Genomic DNA, 22,124 nt, shown 5'->3' on the forward strand with positions numbered 1-22,124 from the left:
ACCCTCTGTATAATTATTTAATAAGCAGGTTCTGGTCAATACCGAATCAACAAAAAGGAAGAATTGTTATTGGTCACTGTTTAGGGGTCTAATCCGCAGCCTGAGGAGACGCAAACACGGGGGAAATAAAAACCTCTGCAGCCAATAATATTTGTGAAAAAGGAAGTTGACGGCTTGTTTTGTTTGACCAGGGTTCATCGTGAATCACGTTGTTTGGAGAAATTCTTCCAATTCGATGTGTTTTTTTGGTGCATTGCTGAAATCCCCGGGATCAGCACATTGCAGTTTCCTCTACGCTGACATTCAAAAAGTAATGCTACCAATTATAAAGGGACTCTTACAGGTTGTATGAGAGCAGGACAAACCGTGCACACGTCGTTTCTTTTAGAATTGCTTTGGACATAAATTGAAGTAGAATTACAAAGTATAAATCTTTCCCAGGCTCCCAGACGAGCCTCCCATTGCCTCTCCCTTTAGAAGCGTCCCCCCCCCCCCCATCCCACCACACAGATATACATTTCTCACGAGGAGCCTATGTTGTCCGTCACAGGACCTTTCAGCTGTTGGCTTTTGGGATTTGTGTCCTTTCTGGGCTTAGGAGAGGGGGTCAGGAAGGGGAAGTGAAGGGATGAGTGGGTGGGCCGGTCATGAAGAGAATCAGTGAGATATACATCCCCCCCCCCTGAGCCAAGTGAGGGGTTGTCTGTGTGGGTTGTGTACACACTTTGCAGGAATGTGGCCTTTTTTCGAGCATCATCGCGAGTTGCGTTTTCTTTTTTCCCGCCGCACACAGTGTACTTGTTACAGTCGACCACCTTGTGTTCTTGTTTTCTCAGATTTTCCCTGCACAGACTTGGTGAGAATCATTAGTGAATGCTGCACAGGAGTGTGATAAGACCCCGAAGGTCCTTGTGGCTTCGCACCAGATGGGGACTGGACACACACAAAGTCCAGGGAGGTGAGGGGGGTCACACGTTTCCCAGAGACAGACCCTCGCCTCGGCTGCACAGTCGGACTCGGAGTGGAAAGTAAAGGCCGGAGGTCCTGCACCATTTTTCCTGATTCCCTCACTCTGCCCCCGTTTCATGTTTCCAGCCTTGATGGGAGTGGATGGCGAGAGATTAGGCTGTTAGTTCCACTCGGCTCTCATATGATTTCAGCTAATATTTGTCAAGTCTGATGTTGTCAGGGGCTGTCAGCGTCAACGGGGGAGTCGCTACCACAAAGCCACAAAAGCCTGGAAAGGGAACACGGCCAATTTCAAACCCAAACACACACATACACACGAGCACAGGACTGAGAAGAAAGATAATTTGAGAGATAGATCATGTAGGAGAGCGTTAGCGAGCCAGCGTGTGGCTTTAACGCTGGGAAATAGTGTCTCCATGACGCCAATAACAAAACCAGTAGAAATCTCCCACAGCGACGACTGTGAGCTAAACAGCCGGGGCCCGAGAGGCGTGTTCACGTAAATACAAAGTGTCATCTCCATAAACGCTACCTGGTTCAGCCTGTCCGCCTCTTCGGCGGCTGGGTAAGAGGCCACGGATCGGCCTGTCTAACGCCGGCGACACATTATTCATATATCCTTCACTCCGGGGCTGTTAGACCCACGGCTGCTGATGCAAGACACATCAGAGGAAGAGAGAGCGAAGGGCGGCTGCAAGTCTGATGGCTTCCTCGTGCACCCCCGCTGGTTGTGCAAGGGGGGGGCCCGCGCCGTCAGAGCTGATGACACTGATTAATGAGAAAGCCGACTGCAGCATCATGGGTAACAGACTAGATAGAGAGTCTATGGAGGGGAGGCTCCCCCCCCCCCCGAGGGTAAAGTGCACGCCATGGTGGAAACAGGGATATGAAGAATCCCAGATGTGACCACAAGTTTAATGTGTTTTCTGTGACTTTCAGGCCACAATGAATAAATCAAACGAGTGTTTTGGAGTTATTGAGTCTCAGAATCGTCCCCGCAGTTGCTCAGATGGTCGCGGCCCAATTTCGCGGACCCGTCCTCAGATGTGGCTTCAACGACGCGGGTGTAGTACGGATGATACTGAGTCTATGTGGACTGTGATTGAGTCGCAAGCAAATAAAGAGCTGCTGCAGTCCACGGAATCTGAAGCTGCACCACAGCTGCTGCACAAAGAGCTGTTCGCCTGTTTGCTCAGAGTTCAGCGAAGCTCGACCTGCGGAACCCGAACCGGAGAATCAGCTGTTGTTGTGATCGAGTCCCCAACCTCTGATGCTACAGAGCGCTGGTCGTGTCTATTCAAAGTTCATACCGACACATGTAAAGTGTCCTTGGGTCTCTTGAACGGCGCCACATCAATATCAAGTTATTATTAATATTTCACGTATCACGAGTCGAAACTGCACCAATTTCAATGCTTTGCTTCTTTGACCTTTTAACAACACACGTGACGAGTGTCCAGACGATAAGATGAACGGTTCTTGAGATAAAGGAGCCATACATACATTTCTAGTAGTATTCCTTCAGTGAATCATGCAATATTAACATAACAACATAATTTTTGATATAAAGTTGTCAGCTTTAAGCCATAAGCGCAGGGTTCACGGCTCCTATTTATAAATGGTCTTATAAATAATTACTATAGGCTCATGAAGCTTTTTATATCTCTATATATATTTTATGGCATTTTATATTTGATCAGCAGGATTTCATGTTCCGAACGGATTCACCGTGGAACAATGTTCATCTGCAGCTGCTGAGCGATTTCACGAGTTATGAGCCTTGTACATTATCCTGTAATATCCTGCAAGAGCTTTCCACATCATGAGTCAGAAGTTGAGAGTGCGGCATGCAAACATTTAGTGTGGAGGAGAAATAAAGAGCTCCATAAGAGGCTGACGGGGGGGGGGGGGGGGGGAGAGAACTACAGACACTATATGTCGTCTCTGCTGGGAGAAAAGGGGAACATGATCCATCAGCCACCAGGCGCTGTGAGCTGAGGAGACATAAGTGGGACACGCACCGTGGAGGAGAGGGACACAATGCAGGACCGTGATGTGGGGATGAAAACCTCCCTTTGTCCCTGCTCTAGAAATGCCGGAGTTTAACTGAATTACAGCAAATCCAATTGAAACGCACGGGACACGAGTCATCCATTGCATTCTTGCATGTTCTCAAAAAAAAAAAAAAAAAGGAAAAATAAGCCCTTGTGCTTCTCCTCTTTTCTGTTCATGGTGATTTTTGTATTTTTCTTTTTCTCCTGCACAATCTGCATCCTCAAGTGTCCGAAGTGTGCAGACTAACATGCAACGGACAGGAAACCCGCCTCTCGTGGACTTGAACCGGTCTCGTGTGACCGAAGCTGCACAGAGGAGGGATCGGCTCTGTGCTCCGAACGCGTCCCGGCGCGGTGCGCTCGCGCCCGGCTGCACGGTCCCGAACCCACCGCCTGCAGCCCGGAGAGCCGCGGAGACACCGGGGCGGCAACTCCGCGTCCGGGTGAAGCACAAATGCTCCAAGAGTTTGACGCGTAGCGGCGATTTGACGACACGCAGCGGGTAATAGAGCTCCGTTAAGACGAGGGTTATTCTCGGCGGCGGCGGCGTTAATTCCCCATAATGGCGATCATTCATCACCGTCCTGTCTGTAGCGGGGAGCAGCCCCGGGCTCCTGCCCCCACCCCCCAAAACAATCATCCAGGGGTATTAATAAGAAACAAGACACAACTACAACCCCGCCACCGCACCGCCACGCACAGACGCACGGTCACGCCGGCTGCAGCGTTCATCCTGACCCCGATTCCAGACGCGCATCCACCGCGTTTCCAACATCGGACAGCTTTTCAGGACAGTGGGTGGGGGGGGGTAAAAAAATGGGAGAGAAAACGCAGAAATCACAAATCACATGCGGGGGGGGGGGAGAGGGGAGAGAAGACGAGTAACTCACATTCTGTCTCCGGGAACAAGCAGGCGGCTCTCCACCATCATATCGGGCAGAAAATCCAGATTGTAGGATGAAGTCATGTTGCCTGCCTGCATGCCCTGCGTGTGTGTGCAGTGTGTGTGCAGTGTGTGTGTGTGTGCAGTGTGTGTGTGCGCGCCTCCGCCGCCGCTGTGCCGTGCGTCCTGCCTGATAAATAAAGCGTCGCTCTCGCCCAAACTGCGCCTGGACGCGGAGACGGAGAGGGACAGGTGCGGGAGCCGAGGCCTCCCCGAAGGCAGTGAATCCAGCCGCTCGCACTCAGTCCGCATCCAGCACTTGTCACATTCCCCCTCTCCCTTCCCTGCTTCTCTCTCTTCCGCCGGCTCCTGTCTGGAAATCCGCTCTGCAGCCGCGCAACCGACGGACTGAGAACCAGGTGCCGAGCTGGGGAGGCGTGGCGCGCCGCGCTGCAGCTGATCTTTAACTGTTAGGTCTCCTCCTCGGTGGTGGACGTGTCTCGCCCACTGCCTGTGTCTCCGGTGCACGGCTTCACGTGCACGGCTTCACGTGCACAGAACAGTGTTTACAACAGAGAGAGGGCTTGGAGGTTTTTATGTTTAGATGTTGGGCTCTGGCACCAACTGGCACAGAGATTCTCCAAACGTCCCCCGAACGAGTGGATATGATGAACTATCAGTGTCGGGATGGTTTAAATATCATGTTTCTTTATCAGGTTGAAACCAGAACCAGTGGAAATCTCATCTCATTCATGAAAATCGCTGCCAAAACCTTCAACAAAATCCAAACAGGACAACAGAAGTTAAACACAGAACAAACCAGTTGATCTTATACTGTTTCTGTGCCGCCTGTATCCGTATGAATTACACCCTGAACTAAATATTCAGTGTAGCCTATAGAACTTCTTGGATGTTTGGATATTTGTCTCCTGATTCTCCGTTTAACCAACGTGATCAGGAGAATCTCAAACTGGATTGGCAGGCGAACAGGAAGCTGGTGCGATGGGACCAGATTGGGGCTGATGTGCTCTCTGACTGCTGCGTTCTGAACCAACGCTCTGAACCAGCAACACGTGAAATTGCAGAGTCGCTTAAACAAGGAAATAAGGAGTTAATCCAAGTAGAAGGAGGTAATCGAGGCGGGAGGAGATGGATTCATGGATGATTTGCTCAGGGATGTTCTAAACCCAAATGCTGGAGGGATTTTAACAAACATATTCCTGACTTGTAAAAACCACGATGGGGCCAATTTCTTTTTAATGTGATACACAAATTTCGAATTCACATTCATTTCAACAGCAGCTGTGTTGATGCATGGATGACGTTGATGCAGAGAAGAAGAAAAACAAACAACCAAACAAAACGCACGTTCACCTGCACCGGGCATCGACTCAGATACTTGCACGTGCACGAACCTGGAAGATACTTCGTTACCTGAATATCACGTAATTCTGCTAAATACTCAGCGTAGTAATGGATCTATTTCCCAAACTCATACATACAAAATGATCCGATTACTGCAACTTCTCTGACAAACATTGAAAGAATAAATAACTCACTGATACAACGAATAAAAACAAAGCAACAATAACTAACGTGAACACAATCACACATGCTTCAGAGTGGTAATAGTGCTGATAAAAAAAAAACATGGGCAGTTATGTGATTTGCAATCAAATGAGTTGGCCGAATTTGGAGAGGCGCGCACGGGGACAGGCTTGTAATAATGAACCAACCCCATAATTTGCTGCGAAATAGCTGACTCCGTTTATCGCTGCGTTAATTGTGTGGATGCAGTGTGCCTCCCTGTGGAACCCGAGTGGACTTGAATGCACCCCCGTGCAGCACGTCTACCAGGTTGCCCCATTTCCTCCCTCCTCCATCGTGAGGAAAGAGGGGAGGGCACTCCAGTGAAATAATGAGCCTCTCTTAGACGGAGAGAGGCAGCTCTCTGGGGAAAGAATATGAGTATCTGGGTCAATGAAAAAAATACTGAGTGCTCAGTATGCACACGTACAGCGGGGCAAGTGTATGCCGTGGGTGGGACTTGGCCCGCGGCTCTGCTCAGGGGTCAGCTTGCATGTTTACTTGCAAGGGCCGAGGTCAGGGTATGGATGGGGAAAGGGCCGATCGTACATCGGCGCCTCGGGGCTCGCAGCGTCCCGGCAGCGGGGACGCCGCTGCGCGTTTCACCGCACTTGAACCTCCACAGAACAGGGGTTGCAGAGGACGTTATATAACCGACTGCTGCATCACACTCGGCTGCGCTCCCGTCGCAGCCTTTCATGTTCAGGCCCCGACTTGACGCTCAGAGCTGTTGTTGCAGATGACAGTTCGTAACCCAAATCCAACACTTTTTTTTTTACAAACTGACAACGGCAACACACAAAAGAAGAATGTTCCTCTGCAACATCTTAATGCTGATTTGCTCTAAATAGCTCAAGGAATTCCAAGATCGTTTTGGATGAGAATTCAGTCTCGGAGATTTCAGCCTCAACGCCGATACAATGGAGGTGAATGAAATTCTGTCCGATGCTTATTTCAGGGTAGATAACTTCCAATCAAACCTGGCTGTGCTGACACTCAACCTTTATCCCAGCAAACAGCAAAGAGTGTGAACCGTTGGATTTCGTCCAATCAAACGTCCAAACACAGACATTTAAACTTACAATTATACGGAATAAAGGCTGAAGGCTAGAACTCAACCGTATCCCACATTATAATGAAAAGCAAATCAATACAAGATCAAAAACTGGATCACGTGGGAGATGATGGAAAGTGTAGAGAGAGAGAGAGAAATTGCATGTGTACATTCCTCTTATGTCTCTAACAGCCCGACCCTGAATGACTGGCTTCAGATAACGAGCTGTGACGTCCATGCAGGAGGAATCGTGACCTCACGCCCTCAATGAGACGACGCTGGAGCCTTGAATACGTTGATAACGAAGCCTCGTGTTTTGTCCCCAGACCTCGGGGGGGGCGTTCATCAAACAGGCAACAAATGGCTGCTTCCCCGACAACGGGAACACGTACATTTGTTGACCTTTTGAAGAAGGATGGAGCCCAGTGTTCGTCAAGGAGCTTCGAGATACAAGAACTTTCCAAAGTAAAGATAAAGACGGTTAACTGTGGTGCTGTGGTTAATGATCAGAGACGTTGATGAACCGATGGTTTTGTCCAATCAAGGGTCCAAACCCAGAAGAATCCAACTCCTCACATCTGAGAGACTGAGACAACATTTTCTTTCTTGTTAAATAGCCTCAATGATTTTTCAGATCATCGGAACTCTTGATTAATTTTGGTCAATCGAGCCACCAATTGATTTAGGAATCATTTAAACGCTGCTCATCAACGTGATAAATTGCAGGATGTACCTCATCGAATAATAAGGCTGAGAGGTAATGAGAGTTCCAGATTAGAAAAACATAAAAAAGAAAAAAGGAATTATTCCATCACGACATTTCTAGTGCTTCAATATGAGCGACAGTTGAGAACGGACGTCAGGTTCCGGTTAAAATCTTTCACGGTGACTAAAAAAACCTGTGTTTCAGAATAAAAGTCTGGTAGGTGTTGGGGATAAAATGATACATCTGCTAATTCCCCTCAAACCATGAAGTCCTTGACCTTTAACCACCAGAATCAGTTCATCACTGAGAAAAAGGGGAATTATGTACGAATCACAGACAAGATGGAGAACTTGACAACTCTCCAAAAGTGAAGTCAAAGCGCCTCCATCGCCCCCTGGTGTCTGGCTGCAGAATAGATCATGAATCCCACCTCATTCATGTTAGCAAATGGGACATGTGCCAAACTAAAAAAGTCAAATTGCTAGTTTATTCCAGTAAGATCGGTTTAAATTGGTGTGTATTGGTGAGACCTCGATACCGGGACTCTGGCTCCAAATTAACGTCACTGCCACAAGATGGCAGCGTTCGTATCCAGCACATTTTGGCTTCATTTCTGGACAGGTGGAGGGAGCGGAGCCCCGTCGTCCATCTTTGTCAACACTATATGTTTTGCCAACTCCAAACCAAACGGCGACCCACGGTAGTATGGTGAGGTAAGATAAATAACAATATCTTACAGCTGCGTCCACTTCCTTGGGACCATGAGCAAAGCATCCTTGAGCCGGTATTTGTCTCAGGGCCAGTGTTCATTTCATATATGGTGTTGCACCTTATTTTCTCCCTGTGGTTTGCTGTTGTTCCGCTCGTCTCCCGCCCTCACCCGTCACGTCTCCCGTCTCTCCACCGCTTCACCCGAGGGCCCCGTGTTCTGCCGGATCCCCCCCCATGGCAAGGTCTGCCCCTGCCCTCGCTCGCTCTCCCACTTTTGTCTTTCTCGTCTCTACCCTCCGTCTAGTTATTTCTATCTATTCGCCGCCTTCATCTCTCTCACCTCGGGCTGGGGGGCCTCAGCTGCCCGAACAATACAAATCGATCACTTAGAAAGGAGTGGGGAGGGCGGAGGAGGAGGAGGAGGAGGAGGAGGAGGAGACAGAGTGGGGTGAGGAAAAAGAAAGAGACAAAGACGGGACCAGAAATATCTGGTCTTACAGAGCAAATTACGGGAAATAAAAAATCCTACGACACTATCAAGACACTGTAAACTATCATCCCGGCCTCTCCGTGCTTCCTGCCTGCATCGCACCCAGAGAGGATTGTGGGTAGTTAATGGCACCGGCTTTTCACACGTGAATATTTGATAAGGAGCTCATGAATAATTCAGAAAAGCAAGCAGCTGCGTTTGAGCATAAGTGGACATGTGAGGAGCCTGAAACCAGAGCGAACAGACAGGAAAGAATCCGGTTTGATCCGTGCATGTATACATGTAAAAACATATATATACTTGTGTGGTGTGTGTGTGTGTGTGTGTGTGTGTGTGTGTGTGTGTGTTTGCATATGAATCAACTAAATAATAAGTGTCCCGATAAAGTCTCGTCTCTTTACTACTTCTGTATTCTGTTAAGTCCCCCCCCCGCCACACTCTCTCCATCACTCCCTCTTCAATCTTCAAATTTCATTCCTCCATTTTCATGCTTCCCTCTCCTCCGTGGTTCCCTCCGTCCCTCCATCCCTCCCTCCCTCCCCGTGGGGTTGTTATTGGTCCGTGCTGGACTCTGGTGAGGACACTGTGTTCCAGTTAACATGGAGCCCGGCTCTACCTGTGGGGCTGCAGCCTCCGAATGCTCACTGACCTGTTTTGCACACACACTCAGACACACTGTGTCCGGACTGATGCATCAGGTCTATTGTCATCATGTCAGGAATGGAATCGCTAGCGGAGCACGACCGATTTAACCGTTAACAATCGGACGATGTGAGACTCATTGGTATAAAAACTTTTATTTCTACACTAAACAACGCAGGTATGTTTACATTTTACTTGGAAACTAAAGCGTGTTTCTCTGTATGTCGACCCTGTGACGGACCAGCGACCTGTCCAGGATGTTTCCTGCCTCAGAGTGGAAAAGGAAAATCCATCGTATCCATGTGACCTGAATCCACACATGTACATGTAGACGTACACAGGACATCGGGATCAAGTCCCACACCGTCGAGCAAGTACGTCCTGACCTGCTCGCTGATCCTCGCACGCTAATGTCCGCACCGGTGGTCTCGACATGACCTAAAGTGCGTCCGTCTCTCTCTCTCTCTCACACACACACACACACACACACACTTGATGTCCTCTGCCCCTGAAGAGGCCTCGCAGCTATACTGTTGCTGCTGTCTGCGAGTTTTAATGGTCTCTGCCCGACTGGACTGGACAACGCTCGGCCGCACTCAAGTAGAAACATATCGCTGCTGTCAGGGGGGAAAAACCTCGTATATCTCCCGACTCTCGACCAGATGGTTCCACGCTGGTTTAGGCTCGAACGCTTGTTTGGATTCATCCTGTTTTTAAAGCTATGTCAGGATTTTTTTACAACCCGATAGTGAACTGGAGCAAGTGGAGCAGAGGTTCATCTTCAAAATGATTTTTAAAACATGGACCAACAGTATTTGTAGCTCACATCATCGCTTTTTTATCCAAAACCACAGTCATGAATCTGACCTTCTACTCAGGGTGGCACTAGTGCACAGAAACGATCACATAGAGCTTCACGTTTTTTTTTTATTTTGATGCATTTAAAAGCACCTGGAATAAATCTGCTCTTTGCCCAAATTAAGCTTTTGCACACAGTAAACTGTCGTCGCCGCTAATCCCTCCGGCTGAGCACGGGACCTGTTAAAAAAAAAAACAACCCACGAGGTTTAAAACCCGTCTCCTAAACGGCAGCAGGCTGTCACAACTTAGCGCTGGCGTATCCGAATTTCAAACAGCTACCTCCTGCTGCCATGCGAGGCCACTGATGCGCAGAAAATATGAAACGAGCGTAAACATTTGAACATTGGGAGCGTTTGACACGTTTCCTGTTGACAGCAGCTAAATAAACTTCCATCTTCCATCTCCTGCAAAAAAAACAGGTGTCTCTCAAATTGACGTGCATTGTTCAGAGGATTAAATGGTTTTTAAAAGTGTAATTAACTGAAGAATGATGTAGTCGAGCTGTTGAAACATTCAGTGTATGTGAATAATGAAGTATTATAGTGTAAGAAGTCATTAGTGTTGCACGTATACGCTCTGAGATGCTGTTTCAGGGGCTTTTAACTGGAGTTTGATGTCGACTCCTGCAACGATGCAGCAGAGCTGACGGACTCCATCCTGTTTTATGACATCACACGGAGGATTTTGAGGTTATTTGACCCGTGTCAGCAAAAAAAAGTGTTTATGCCCCCAGCGAGCGTGAAGCACATTCAGCTCTCGCTGTCACTCTCCGTACTGTTAGCAGGACGACGAGGGAAGCCACAGAGCGAGCACACGCACCAAGCCTGGTTTTTAAATATGTGCACGAGGTGGGGACAGGCCGCAGAAAGCAATGTTTCATTACTCTCTCGAGCTTAATTAGCCCGAGAGGTAGAGGAAGAAAAATCCTTAATGGAGCAGACACAACATTAAAACCATTAACTGGTTTTATTGTTGTGGCTGATCGCTGCAGTTAAGCCATAAAGCCGTGGAAAATAATTGGAAAAGTTTTAAATCACATTACCGATCAGAAAACAGGCTGTGAACATATACAAGCATCATCCTCGCCATTAAAAAACACTGTATAAACCTGCAGCAGTCCGGAGAAGCAGGCTCTCAGCTGGATACTGTCAACACTCGAGCAGCGTGCAGACCTGCAGCTAAATGTATTTCTATTGAATCGCACGGTAACCCCCCCCCCCCCCAAAGCCGGTCTAAGTTGTACACTGTGCACTCGTTTCTCCTCTCGATGCAAATGGAGGATGGAGGGATATTCTCTGGCCACTCAAAAACCTGTCCGCTCCACCTGCGGTGCATCGGAGCGCGCTCCAACTGTAATTGGCCATCGCATCGGTGACAGAGAGGGGCCCTCCATTCATCACCAACCCCACCCCACCGCCCCCCCATCTCCATTCGTCTCTCTCTCCCTCTCTCAGCCCCTCTCCGTTGCCAACTCCGACCAATCTCTCCTTCACTTTCCAATTCCCCCCCCTCTCCCTGTCTATCCCTCCACCTCTGTCCTCCCTCTCCTCCCTCTCTGCTCCTTTTCCTCATTAAAGTGGGACCCAGGCAGTAGCGGTCACTGCCTCTCATTTATTTTCATTTGAAACTGGTGCAGCTCCACTGATCCTCTGGGGCTGCAGGAGAGAGAGAGCAGGATGGTGTCATTCTGATAACAACCGGCGCGCACACACACGCGCACACACACACACACACACAGATATACTGTTAGTGCACAAACTCTCTCTCACACACACACACACACTCTCAGAAAAATGGAGGAATACACCACCGCGCATGCAACACACACACACACAGACACACACACACACACACACACAATGGAAAGAAGCCACTTTTCTAACACACACACGCACAAAGCGAGGTGTATACACATCCGCCCCGCAAATAGATGCACTTTCACACCCATTTCAATTCATTTCACGCACATATTCACACATTTCATGTACCTGCAAGCTCCCGGCCTCCGTCCCCTCCCTCTTCTGTCACATATGCACCCTCTCCCCTCAAAGTACTACCCCACCCCCCCACCCCCACCTTGATTGTGTGATTGTGTGAAGGTGATGATAGCAGGGTGGGAATCAGGGGCCGATAAACCCTCGTCCATTTTCGCCTGTATGATTGCGGGTATCGATCTCGTGTGGCACACGTGTGTGTGCAAGTATTCGCCGGCGTCCCCCCCCCCCCCCTCTCTTTGCCCGCCCGCCCCCGCTTCCTGTACGTGTGTGTCCATGCATTGTATTAGAGTCATGTCGGGAGCGGCCCTGCCTGACACTCTTTGATTGAAAAGGTGCTCGGCAGATTAAATCGTTGTAGCGGAGACAAGGTGCGCTCCCTTCGCCGGGGCTGTGACGGCTGGTTTAGCAGATTCAAGAAGGCCGGGGGGGGGGGGGGGGGGGGGGGGGGGGGGGGGGGGGGGGGGGGGGGGGGGGGGGGGGGGGGGGAATGGCAGGGGGAGGAGGAGGAGGGGAGAGAGGCCGTTTTAACGCCCATTGCCCTGACCCATCTGGGGAAATGAGAAGGAGACGCAGTGACTCTAAACCAACGGTCATATCTCTAATATGAGACTAATATCCTCCACACCATTAGATAGGCACACAGTGCGGGGGTGAGAGGGAGGGGACGCCTGGTTTAACTGCCAGCACACCCAGAGGACGGGCGGGAGGAGAGAGGAGGAGAAGTTCCTCTTGCACACTTCCCTCCCGACTCGTCTGTAAGTAGACAGACGGACAAATGACACATTTCTGGTTCTGCACACTGAGCTGGAAGTGAGGCAGCGACTGTGCAGTCCCGACTTCGAGAGAATACTCCGAGCGCTGCAGATTCCTAAAGTTCAGGGACGGATTAAAAACCAACGGGCAAAGTGATGCTGCAGCGACTGAGATATCCGGAGTTTAGCATTTTTACCTCAGACGCCCGCTGCCTGATGAACATCTGCGTGCTTTAAACTCTGCACCCCCTTGGTGTCCACACTTAATCACCAGGCGTGACCCACAATACTGGAAATACGTCGCCTGGGCGTCATTTCTAAGAATCTCTTATTACACAAGTGTCCTCACAGGGCGGTGTGATACTGAAACTGATCTTGAGAATTGGTAGACTTCCCCTTTGAGCTTTAACGTGAGGGAGTTTCTGAGGGTCCAGCGACGTAGTGAACACATAAATCAAACGAAAGTGTAACTTAAATAAGTTTAAAACTTGTTGTTATTGTCCGTGGCGAGTCTTTCTATGTTCTCATCTTTATCTTCAACTAATAACTTGATTATTAAAAAGATTTGACCTTAAAAGCTAAAAGTCGGGATTTTAATCATTTCATATTAACCCTTTGAACTGTGCAAGTCCACCTGACCCTAGATTTCAATCTTCAACTGCTTCATATCTGACATGTTCTTCCTCCAAATTTAGCAGAATAGACAAAACATACTGATCCAAAAGTTTTCTAAATATAGAAACACTCCATAAGTTATTGGAGCTACGTAGATTTATTCAGTTTATGAGATATGAGCACTTTTCTTTGCTCCTGTCTCGTCACCCTCTGGTTATCAACACGTTTTGTCCAGCACATAACGAAACCTAATGACTGAGGCCTTTTTGTTGCTGCTGCAGAAAGAGCCAATGTTCTAACTATTATGGGTTTTATTTCAGATTTTAAACAGGATCATGCCAAAAAAAACCAAGGTCCACTTCTGGGGGTTAAGTGTGAAGCTGTTCTCCTGTTGCCACCTGAACCCAGCCGGCGTCAGGCTGCCGCCCGGCTCACCGGCTGCACCTCTGGAAAATGCCCCCCCCCCCCCCGTGTTTCTCGCTCGGAGGCGAGCGCTTGATGCAGAAACCGTTCAAAGTCATATTTTTCATCGGGAAATTGCAAATGAAGTGCATGCCTCAAAAGCAATTTCATTTGTCACCCAATGAAGCATTCACCAATTCAGTCAGTAAATTATGGTGCAATAAATTACTACCTGCAAACATCAATGAAATATGTTGACTTGTTGCAAAACAAGTCGACCTCAGCATGAGTGTTTTTCACGATCGGGTGCGCGGCAGACGCTTGTCTCAATCTTTTATGCAACAGGAGGGGAGAGCAGACAAATTGTGGCTGGTGGGGTATCGCTGTAGAATTTACCAGTAATGGGAACTTTAAAAGAAAAATGATTAATTTCCCGAAAGATGCGATACAGTGAGGAAGGAGAAGAAAAAGGTTGAGAGAGAACAGTTGGGAATCTCCATTGTTTGGCTGCAGGGAAGCTTCTTTTCTCCTCTGCTCTTCTTCATCCTCCTCCTCCTCCTCCTCTCTCTCCTCTTGTTATTCCTATTTCTCAACAGTTGCAGAACGAGAGCTGACATTTCTCCATCCCATCACCTTTCCATTCATCCATCATCCTTTTCGCTTGTGCACAAAACGTACGTGAAATTAGACGGACCTGAATAAATAAAATTAAATAAATGCCAAAGTCACAAACTCAGGCTGTTGTAGCTAAATGTCAAATCCTGCTTCGGTCGAGTGGAGGCCTCTGGTCTTCTCCCATCCTTCCCCCGTGCTATTAAAAATCTATTTGCATGAACAAATAATAGACACCTCACGACTGGTCTTTGAATATTTTTGTCGCCCTTTGGACATAAACATTACGTACGATTGAAGTTAGAAGATAAATGCATCATTATTCATAAATCAATGACGACAAAAATAAAAAAGTAATAAAAGAGGCTAAAAAATCGGTGTTTTCGGGAACTTTGTAAACTTTAGAATAAGATAATTCCATGAGTAGAAGCTTCGCTGACACCACGAGATGCTACAACTCCTCATACCAAAGACAAATCTAAGAATACAAACAATACATATTCATGCAGATGTGGGCGGAATAAAATAAAGAATGCAAATGAGCTGCAGGGCCTAAACAACAACAGTACGATAACTGTATATAAATGAAACAACGGAGATGGATGTGAGGTGTCAAAGGTCAATGACACACAGCTGCTGGATTTTAAAGGCAGGAGGAGAGAGAAAAAAAAAAAAGAAGTCTGTTGCCGCCACACGGAGACAGATTCTACTTCCTAATATTTCAGCTCGTCCAGGAAACGGTGTTGCTAACGCAGCAGGAGAGAGAGAGAGACAAAGACGAGGAGAGAGAGAGAGAGAGAGAGAGAGAGAGAGAGAGAGAGAGAGAGAGAGAGAAGGAAGAGAAGTACAAGCGTTGGATGTTACGCTCGACTGAGCAAATCTCCTGCCATCAAACAACAACACTGAGGCAGCGTGTCCAGGTAGACTCCTAACAGCCAATCCTCTCAAATGAGGGAGAAAGCCAGGAGCTGCACTTTGTTCAGACACACACACACACACACACGCACACACGCACGCACACACACACACACACACACACGCACACACGCACACACACACACACACACACACGCACGCACACACACACACACACACACACGCACACACGCACACGCGCACGGATGCTCGCAAAGCTTGTTGATCCAAATGCAACCATGCAACAACGCCACACCTTCGCTGGAAGTGTAACAATCCCCGGGAGGGATGCACGGACGCAGCATCTGGGTCAGAAAAATGGGTGCTCACGAGTGTGTTGTGTGTGTGTGTGTGTGTGTGTGCACAGATGTACATGTGTGTGTACCTCAGCAGCAGCAGCTCGTCAGTCCTCATGGATCCTGCGCTGGCGGCTGCAGCGGGGGGGCAGCACACGGCATCGACACACACTCTGCCCACAAAGCCCAGCTCGGATGAGTGCTCCAACATTACAAACAAACAAATGCACCTTATCAGGCTACAAGCTGCTCTCTCTCTCTCTGTCTCTCTGTCTCTCTGTATCTCTGTCTCTCTCTCTTCTGCCTTTGTCCTCTTTGTCCCTCTGTCTTTTCTCTCCCTTCCTTTTTGCTGCCTGTCGTCTTCAACAAGCTGCCTCTCTTTGCTTCTCTGTCTCTCGCCTTGTTCCTCTCAGCCTCTGCCTCTTGTTCCCTTTTCCCCTCACGCAGAACCAAGCACCCCCCCCCACCCCGCTCCTCCACTCTCTCTCTCTCTCTCTCTCTCTCTGGTGGAGCAGCCGAGCAGTGGAGACCCCGCTGGCTTGCCTGGCTGAAGTAATCCCCTGTGACAGCTCAGCTCATGCTGTTATGTTGTGGGCCTATTCGAGTACAACACTACAGCTCTGGAGCAGCCGAGCCCCGGGTCCAGACCTGGACTGCCTGCAAGTCCACATGGGCCCGGGCCCAGACCAGCACAGACCAGCACGCTCCCAGTTCCTGCACACCATCTCTGTGGTCAACCAGGCAACCAGACTGTGGAATATAAACTGACCTTAACTCGGCTTTGCCACTTTTTCATGAAGTTTTCATGAGGTGAAGAAATCGTGTGCATCATAGCAAAGTTGTATTGAGCCAGTGGAAAGACGCCACGTTGGACACAGAGTTAAGTGTGCGCTGGATATTTACAGTTTATCATCAAGGGGTGTGAATAAACTCAAAGCAAGATGTTAGTCACTCATAATAAATACAGATTTGATTGGTGCCATCGCTGGACGTTGACTAATGGCTGCACGTCTTAGATTCTTAGAAATCTTCTCTTCATGAAATCGAAACTAAATTAATGAGTTCTGGAAAATGTGCGTCTCTAGAAAACCAGAGAAATCCAGGTCCCAGAAATAAATATCCATTCAAAACAGATTTCAAACATTTGTTTAGTTTCCCGTCCTTTCGGACAAATAAATATATATTTTATTCACCAGCTACAGGTGAGATTGTGTCTGTACACTCGTGCAGCCATGACGCTTCAACTACCACAAGTCTCCCCATCCTCAGATGTCCCACTCTATCTGGACCCTCCTGCAGGTATGAACATGGTGTTTCGTCCGGGACAGTCTCGTCTCCGGAGAGACGGCCCGGACCAGCAGATCGTGCCCAGGAAGAGGCAGCTCAGACAGGCATGTCTCTGTGAGTAGCCCTCCCGGAGGAGGCGCTGCCAGATCCGGCTCCGTATACCTGGCACATCACAGCCTCTCCTCCCCATAGGGGGCTGGGGCTGAAGACACAGGCAGGGAGCTACTGATTAAAAATTCATCTCTCTGTTTATTATGATTTATGCATGTTTCACTGAGCCAGGAACGAAAAAGAGAGGAGAGGAGAACAGCTTCATTAGTGCATATTGTGTGTATGTGTGTGGGTGCTGTGTGTGTGTGTGTGTGTGTGTGTGTGTGTGTGTGTGTGTGTGTGTGTGTGTGTGTGTGTGTGCTATGTGTGTGTGTGTGTGTGTGGCTAGCTGGCAGGTGGGGGATAGTTAAAATTATGGATTGTACGTGAGCTTCATTAGAATGTTTGGCGTACAGGGCAAACTCGTCTGTCTTCACAAAACACCTGCATTTCCCTGAAAAACAACAATTGAAATCCTAAATTATCCAGCGTGCGAGGGGCCATCGCCATTAAAATGCAGCAGACACTTTAGCTAACTCCGAACTTAATTACCCATTTCCACGTCTGTTGTTTCACCGACCGAATCGCATCGGCCAAAACTGATGGCAGGCGGCGCGGCGGTGACAAATATTGACACATGGCGAGCGTGTCCACAAAAGAGCGGTGAGCGAGAGCGCGGATCGGGCCGCGGAGCCAATCAGCGCCGTGATTTAATGACCTCATGATTTCCTCAAATCAAACAGATGCTGCAGCCGCTGATCATATGTTGCTGACTGTTTATTACAGTGAACACTGAATGTAAAGAGCATAATGACACAGGACATAAAAAACAGCAGCGAGCCGGTGAAACGACGCGACGCAATCACATTACCATACGGAATTAAGTTCTCCGAACGGAGGGCTGATAATGACGAGGACTAATTTGACATTTACACTGATAAAAGTGCATATTTATGCCAACATGCAGAGATTAAAGCTGCATCAGGACACAACAAGTGACATCACTGAACGAGACAAGTGTCACTCTGGAAATCACACAATCTACGTTTCTTGACAACGTCTTCTGTGTCACATGACGTGATCCAAAACGACTCACCCTGTCAACCTCGTCCTTTTCGACTCTTCCTCTCCATAATCTTTGAAATCACAAAGACGAAAAGTTATCGAGTTCGTTCTTGTCCCTTGTCTCCATTCCTCCACCAAGATTTGTGGAAATCTGTTCAGTTATTTCTGTCTAATCCTGCTGACGAAACAAAAAAAAACAACAACCACCAGCAAACAAACGAGGTGAAAATCAACTTTGACAACTTATGTGCAACAGACTGACACAGACAAATGAACTCAATCTAACAAGGACTTCTCTTCAGGCCTGTATCTACATGACAGTGTCAACCTGCCTCTGTGGTGAAGGGTTAGCGAACAGGGACCATATGGCGGCGTCTGGGAGAAACAGAAGCTCGAGGTTGCTGGGAGTGGCACCTCGTAATAATCCAGAAGCTTCCGACTTGCACGGCGCCAAATTCAGCCCCATTAAGTGCTTGTTTTTACGTGTTATATGTTGGGAGGGCCCTCACCTCCCCGCTGAACCGTGACATCATGCTCCCCCCCCGAAGACGAGCATCTTGCATTTGTCATTCGCAGGAAACGCTCACACTCTGGCGCTGACATCGCAGTCACTTGAGGCCACGGCTCAAACCGAGGAGCCCCTGTCTCTTTTAAAGTGTGTTTACAATTTAATGACCTATTTGTGTTTTGTTGTTTCCGGCGAGCGCCCGCTGTACGCTCTCTCTCTCTCTCTCTCCCTCTCTCTCTTTGTCTCTCGCTCCCTAACACGCTCTGACAGCGAAAGGTCATCGCCCATTGGCTACATGGTGGGCACTGAGTGATGTAAGGGAGGTTGTCATGGTAACGTGCAGGGCTCGGCGAGGACGCAGGATGCTTTCTGTGCCAAACGCCAGGGCCGCGACCAGAGCGGGATCAAAAGACTCGAGAGCTCGACTCGGCGGGCGGAAGCGCGCCGGACTGGGGCCGGAGCAAAACAAAACAAAAAACGCCCGCTTTAATTGACTGGCACTTTCCTGGCCCCGCAGACTGGGAAGGGCGGGACTCGGCCAGTCCGGCCAGTGAGGTGGATCTGCATAGAGGAGACGGACAGTGAGGTCGAACGTCAGTCGTGAGCAGCTCTGTTCCGTCTGTGAGCCGGCATTCTGCTGAGCTTGGCTTCACATTAATAAAAGAGGGATTACCAAAGTCTGCAGGCTCCTCTTAGGCCCCTCTCCAGCCGAGCGAGGGTTCACTCCCCCCCCCCCGCCCCCGCCAATCCTCCGCTCCCCTTTCTTACTCTCGTCAGGATGCTGCTCACGTTCGTCCCATTCAAAAAACTGAAAGAAAAAAAAACCCACTCATCCGCCGTTCCTTGTGTCTGTCTCCGTTCCATTTCTCTTCACTCTCCCTCTAAGTACAGGACGGGGGGTGACGGGGGACGGGGGGGGGGAATGCACCAAAACACAGATAAATTATTTAGATTTCTTTTCCCCAAAGAGTCAGGAAAAAAAAAAACTGACTCTGCAGTTTGAAAGCGAAAGTGAGAAATACAAAAAAAAGAAATAGCATTAGATTTGAGATCCTGCAATCAGCCGGCGTTATGAAGAATTAATCTTATCTTCCAGCGACACACGCGGCCGAGAAGGAGAGTGCTTTCAAAGACTCGGAAACGACAACAGGACGAATTCGCCTTTCCATTACGGCGCCATTCATCCATTGTGGCGGCCGACACCTTCGCGATAAGCGGAAGTATTGTTGCCATTGACAATGTCATTATGGGACGGTAAACAAGCGATGCAGCGGAGGGTCGGGATGAACCAGGCGGGGCCAGAAGGTCACCGAGACAATCTGGAATGAAAGGATGCCAAGACCACCCGAGGGAGAGATAAGACCCCTCCTCTCCTCTTCGTTTTTCTTCTTCTTCATCTTCCCCTTTTCTCTCGCTCTCTCCAAAGCCAAGGACGGGCGTACGCTTAGAACAAAGCGCCGGCACTGCGGCGTAATCAACTCCTCTGTACTCGAACAGCAGCAACACACTCTTCCCTGGAGGTCGTTCACTGGAAGGAGCTTAGCGGGCGGAGCGGCTGCAGGATCACGAGCTGTTTAGATGACTTTCACCCGGGCCGCCGCCTCGTTCTCCTCCACAAATCGTTAGGTTTATGCACAAACACCGACAGAGACTCGTGTCAGATTGATGCCAAGAGGCTTCTTCTCCAAAAAAAGTTATTTTGGAGAAGAAGCCTCACCCCAATCTTTGGTCTCATTGTTTTGTGTTTGTTTCCTCGGTTTGTGACAGAAGCTTTTTACTTTTACTGCGATTCGAACCTCAACAATGCAGTTGAAGTTCATCCATTATTAATCAATTATCGGTGCCCGCTGCTGCTAATTAGTTATTATGGTGCTCGCTGTTTGTTGCAGATTCAAAGAAGGAGATTACGTCACATTAAATCAGAGCCTCCATGAAGCCCAATGAGGGAAAATCCAAGTTTTCTGACGACGTCGCCCTCTCGATTGAAACTTTTTTTGTTTTTTGTGGAGATCCAGTCCTTACAATGTGTAGATAACATACTGTCAGCCTGTGTCTGCCTCATGTTCTAGGTCCACGTGTACTGGGAGCGTCTTGAGGGACTGGAGCAGATCTATATTCCAAGGTAAGTAATCTGTGTTCTCCTTGTTTAATGCAGTTAGCAACACCTGCAGTGCAGACCTCTGTCGGAAGATGCATCGCTCCTTGATCAACGTAAAGGAGGCTTTTTAAGGTACAGTGCTTGTTGGGGGCGTTACTTGGAAAATAAGACCCTAGAGTTTCCTTTGGGTATTTTTTGTGATACGTCATATTTCAAAGACAAACCACAAACACGTAAAAAGTACAATAAAAACCTCTGATGCCAGCTTCTCACTTCCTCTACCTGCGTGGCCGTTACAACAATCACACATATGATTAGATGGTTCTGAGACAGAACAGGAAAGAGGTGCACCCCCCCGACATGCTGGGGCTAAATAAGCAGCACCCAAATGACCAGTGAGGCGTCGGATCTCAGCATCAAACCTCAAAACACGACAGAACGGTCGTACATTACTTCCAAGGTGAGTAACAAAGTCCATTAGAAGAATTATAAAATATATTTACGTGTATTAAAACAACAAATCTGCATCAAATCCATCACCGGTGCCGACAGAGGTTTTATTTCAGCCTTAACCTCGTGCACTCAATCATGCACAGGTCGGCTGAGTGAGGTGGTGGCAGGAGTGGTCCTGTTCCATTTGCAGACATTAGCACAGGGAGATTAATTTGTCCCTTTCCATTAGGTGGGAAAGCAGCCGTCATTGCCGCTCAATTATCCCTAAACAAAAAGAACTCCAATCACTCCCTCACGGCTGAACGCCTCCGCCGAGCAGCCAAGTTCCCCCGAACGTCCACGAACATCCAGACTCGTGTAACACACTGTGTGCAGCGATGGATCCTCAGCACAGACCATCTGTAAAAATCAGCCAGTTTGAGGTGGGGACACTCGAGTAACGTTCCAGTTATGGACACGATCGTGGGACGGACGTGAGGTCACAGTGGCCTTGACCTTCGACCGTCAAAATTGTTCATTGTTCAGATATTTGAAGAACGTCCCTCGTTCCGTGTCGAAGAAAAAGAAACTGACGGATGAACAATCGACTTTAAACAAAGATGGACGACGTGACAGCTGAAGCCAAAGCATTTCAATCGGCCCTAGTGGCTGACTGCAGTATTTTTTAGGAACCCCCACCTCCGTCATGTTTGCAGATGGGACATCTGTTTTTTTTTATTTGAATACGTTATTTGAGCTTATAAAAAACGAGGTGACACGTCATGATTGACAGCTGACACGCGACTCGCGATTGGTCAGTGATGATGTCATCTGTGCTAGATGGCAAGGTTCATATCCCGGATTATTTTTAGCTTCACCTCCAGATACAGGGAGGAAGTTGAGACGTGTCATCCATCTTTACCTCCAGTCGGCAGTACGGACAGACAGATGGAGAAATCTAAACTCTCCAGCTACAACTGGAATAAACGGGCGCCGTGTTGCATCACACGTTTTGTGTGCACAGATTTCCGGGGAAGAGGAGCACGCAGGGGTCAGGTGTTACAGTGTTTTCCACTGCGGCTGATGGCTCATTACCGG

General features: G+C 48.6%; 1 protein-coding gene and 1 long non-coding RNA gene across 28 annotated transcripts in view; both read right to left on the reverse strand.

The window, feature by feature from the left end:
• Positions 1–22,124, reverse strand: part of celf2 (cugbp, Elav-like family member 2) — a 169,884-nt gene that overhangs the window by 104,402 nt on the left and 43,358 nt on the right. For 4 of the 27 annotated variants that reach the window (XM_034577934.1, XM_034577933.1, XM_034577939.1 and 1 more), the window contains exon 1: positions 3,914–4,372. The exons of 3 other annotated variants lie outside the window; for them this stretch is intronic. In XM_034577934.1, the coding sequence (XP_034433825.1) occupies positions 3,914–4,218 (305 nt within the window). In that variant the 5' untranslated portion in view covers positions 4,219–4,372. Of the gene's footprint in view, positions 1–3,913; positions 4,392–22,124 lie in introns of those variants that run through there. 20 more of the 27 variants (XM_034577925.1, XM_034577926.1, XM_034577924.1 and 17 more) reach the window with 10 other exon arrangements.
• LOC117757167 lies at positions 20,279–21,363 on the reverse strand. Its single transcript, XR_004613047.1, has 3 exons — positions 21,035–21,363; positions 20,708–20,734; positions 20,279–20,676 (listed from the first exon to the last, which is right to left on the reverse strand). It is a non-coding gene; the product is annotated as an uncharacterized LOC117757167 (long non-coding RNA).

Source organism: Hippoglossus hippoglossus, chromosome 23 (genome assembly GCF_009819705.1).
Source record: "Hippoglossus hippoglossus isolate fHipHip1 chromosome 23, fHipHip1.pri, whole genome shotgun sequence".
Lineage (NCBI taxonomy): Eukaryota > Metazoa > Chordata > Actinopteri > Pleuronectiformes > Pleuronectidae > Hippoglossus > Hippoglossus hippoglossus.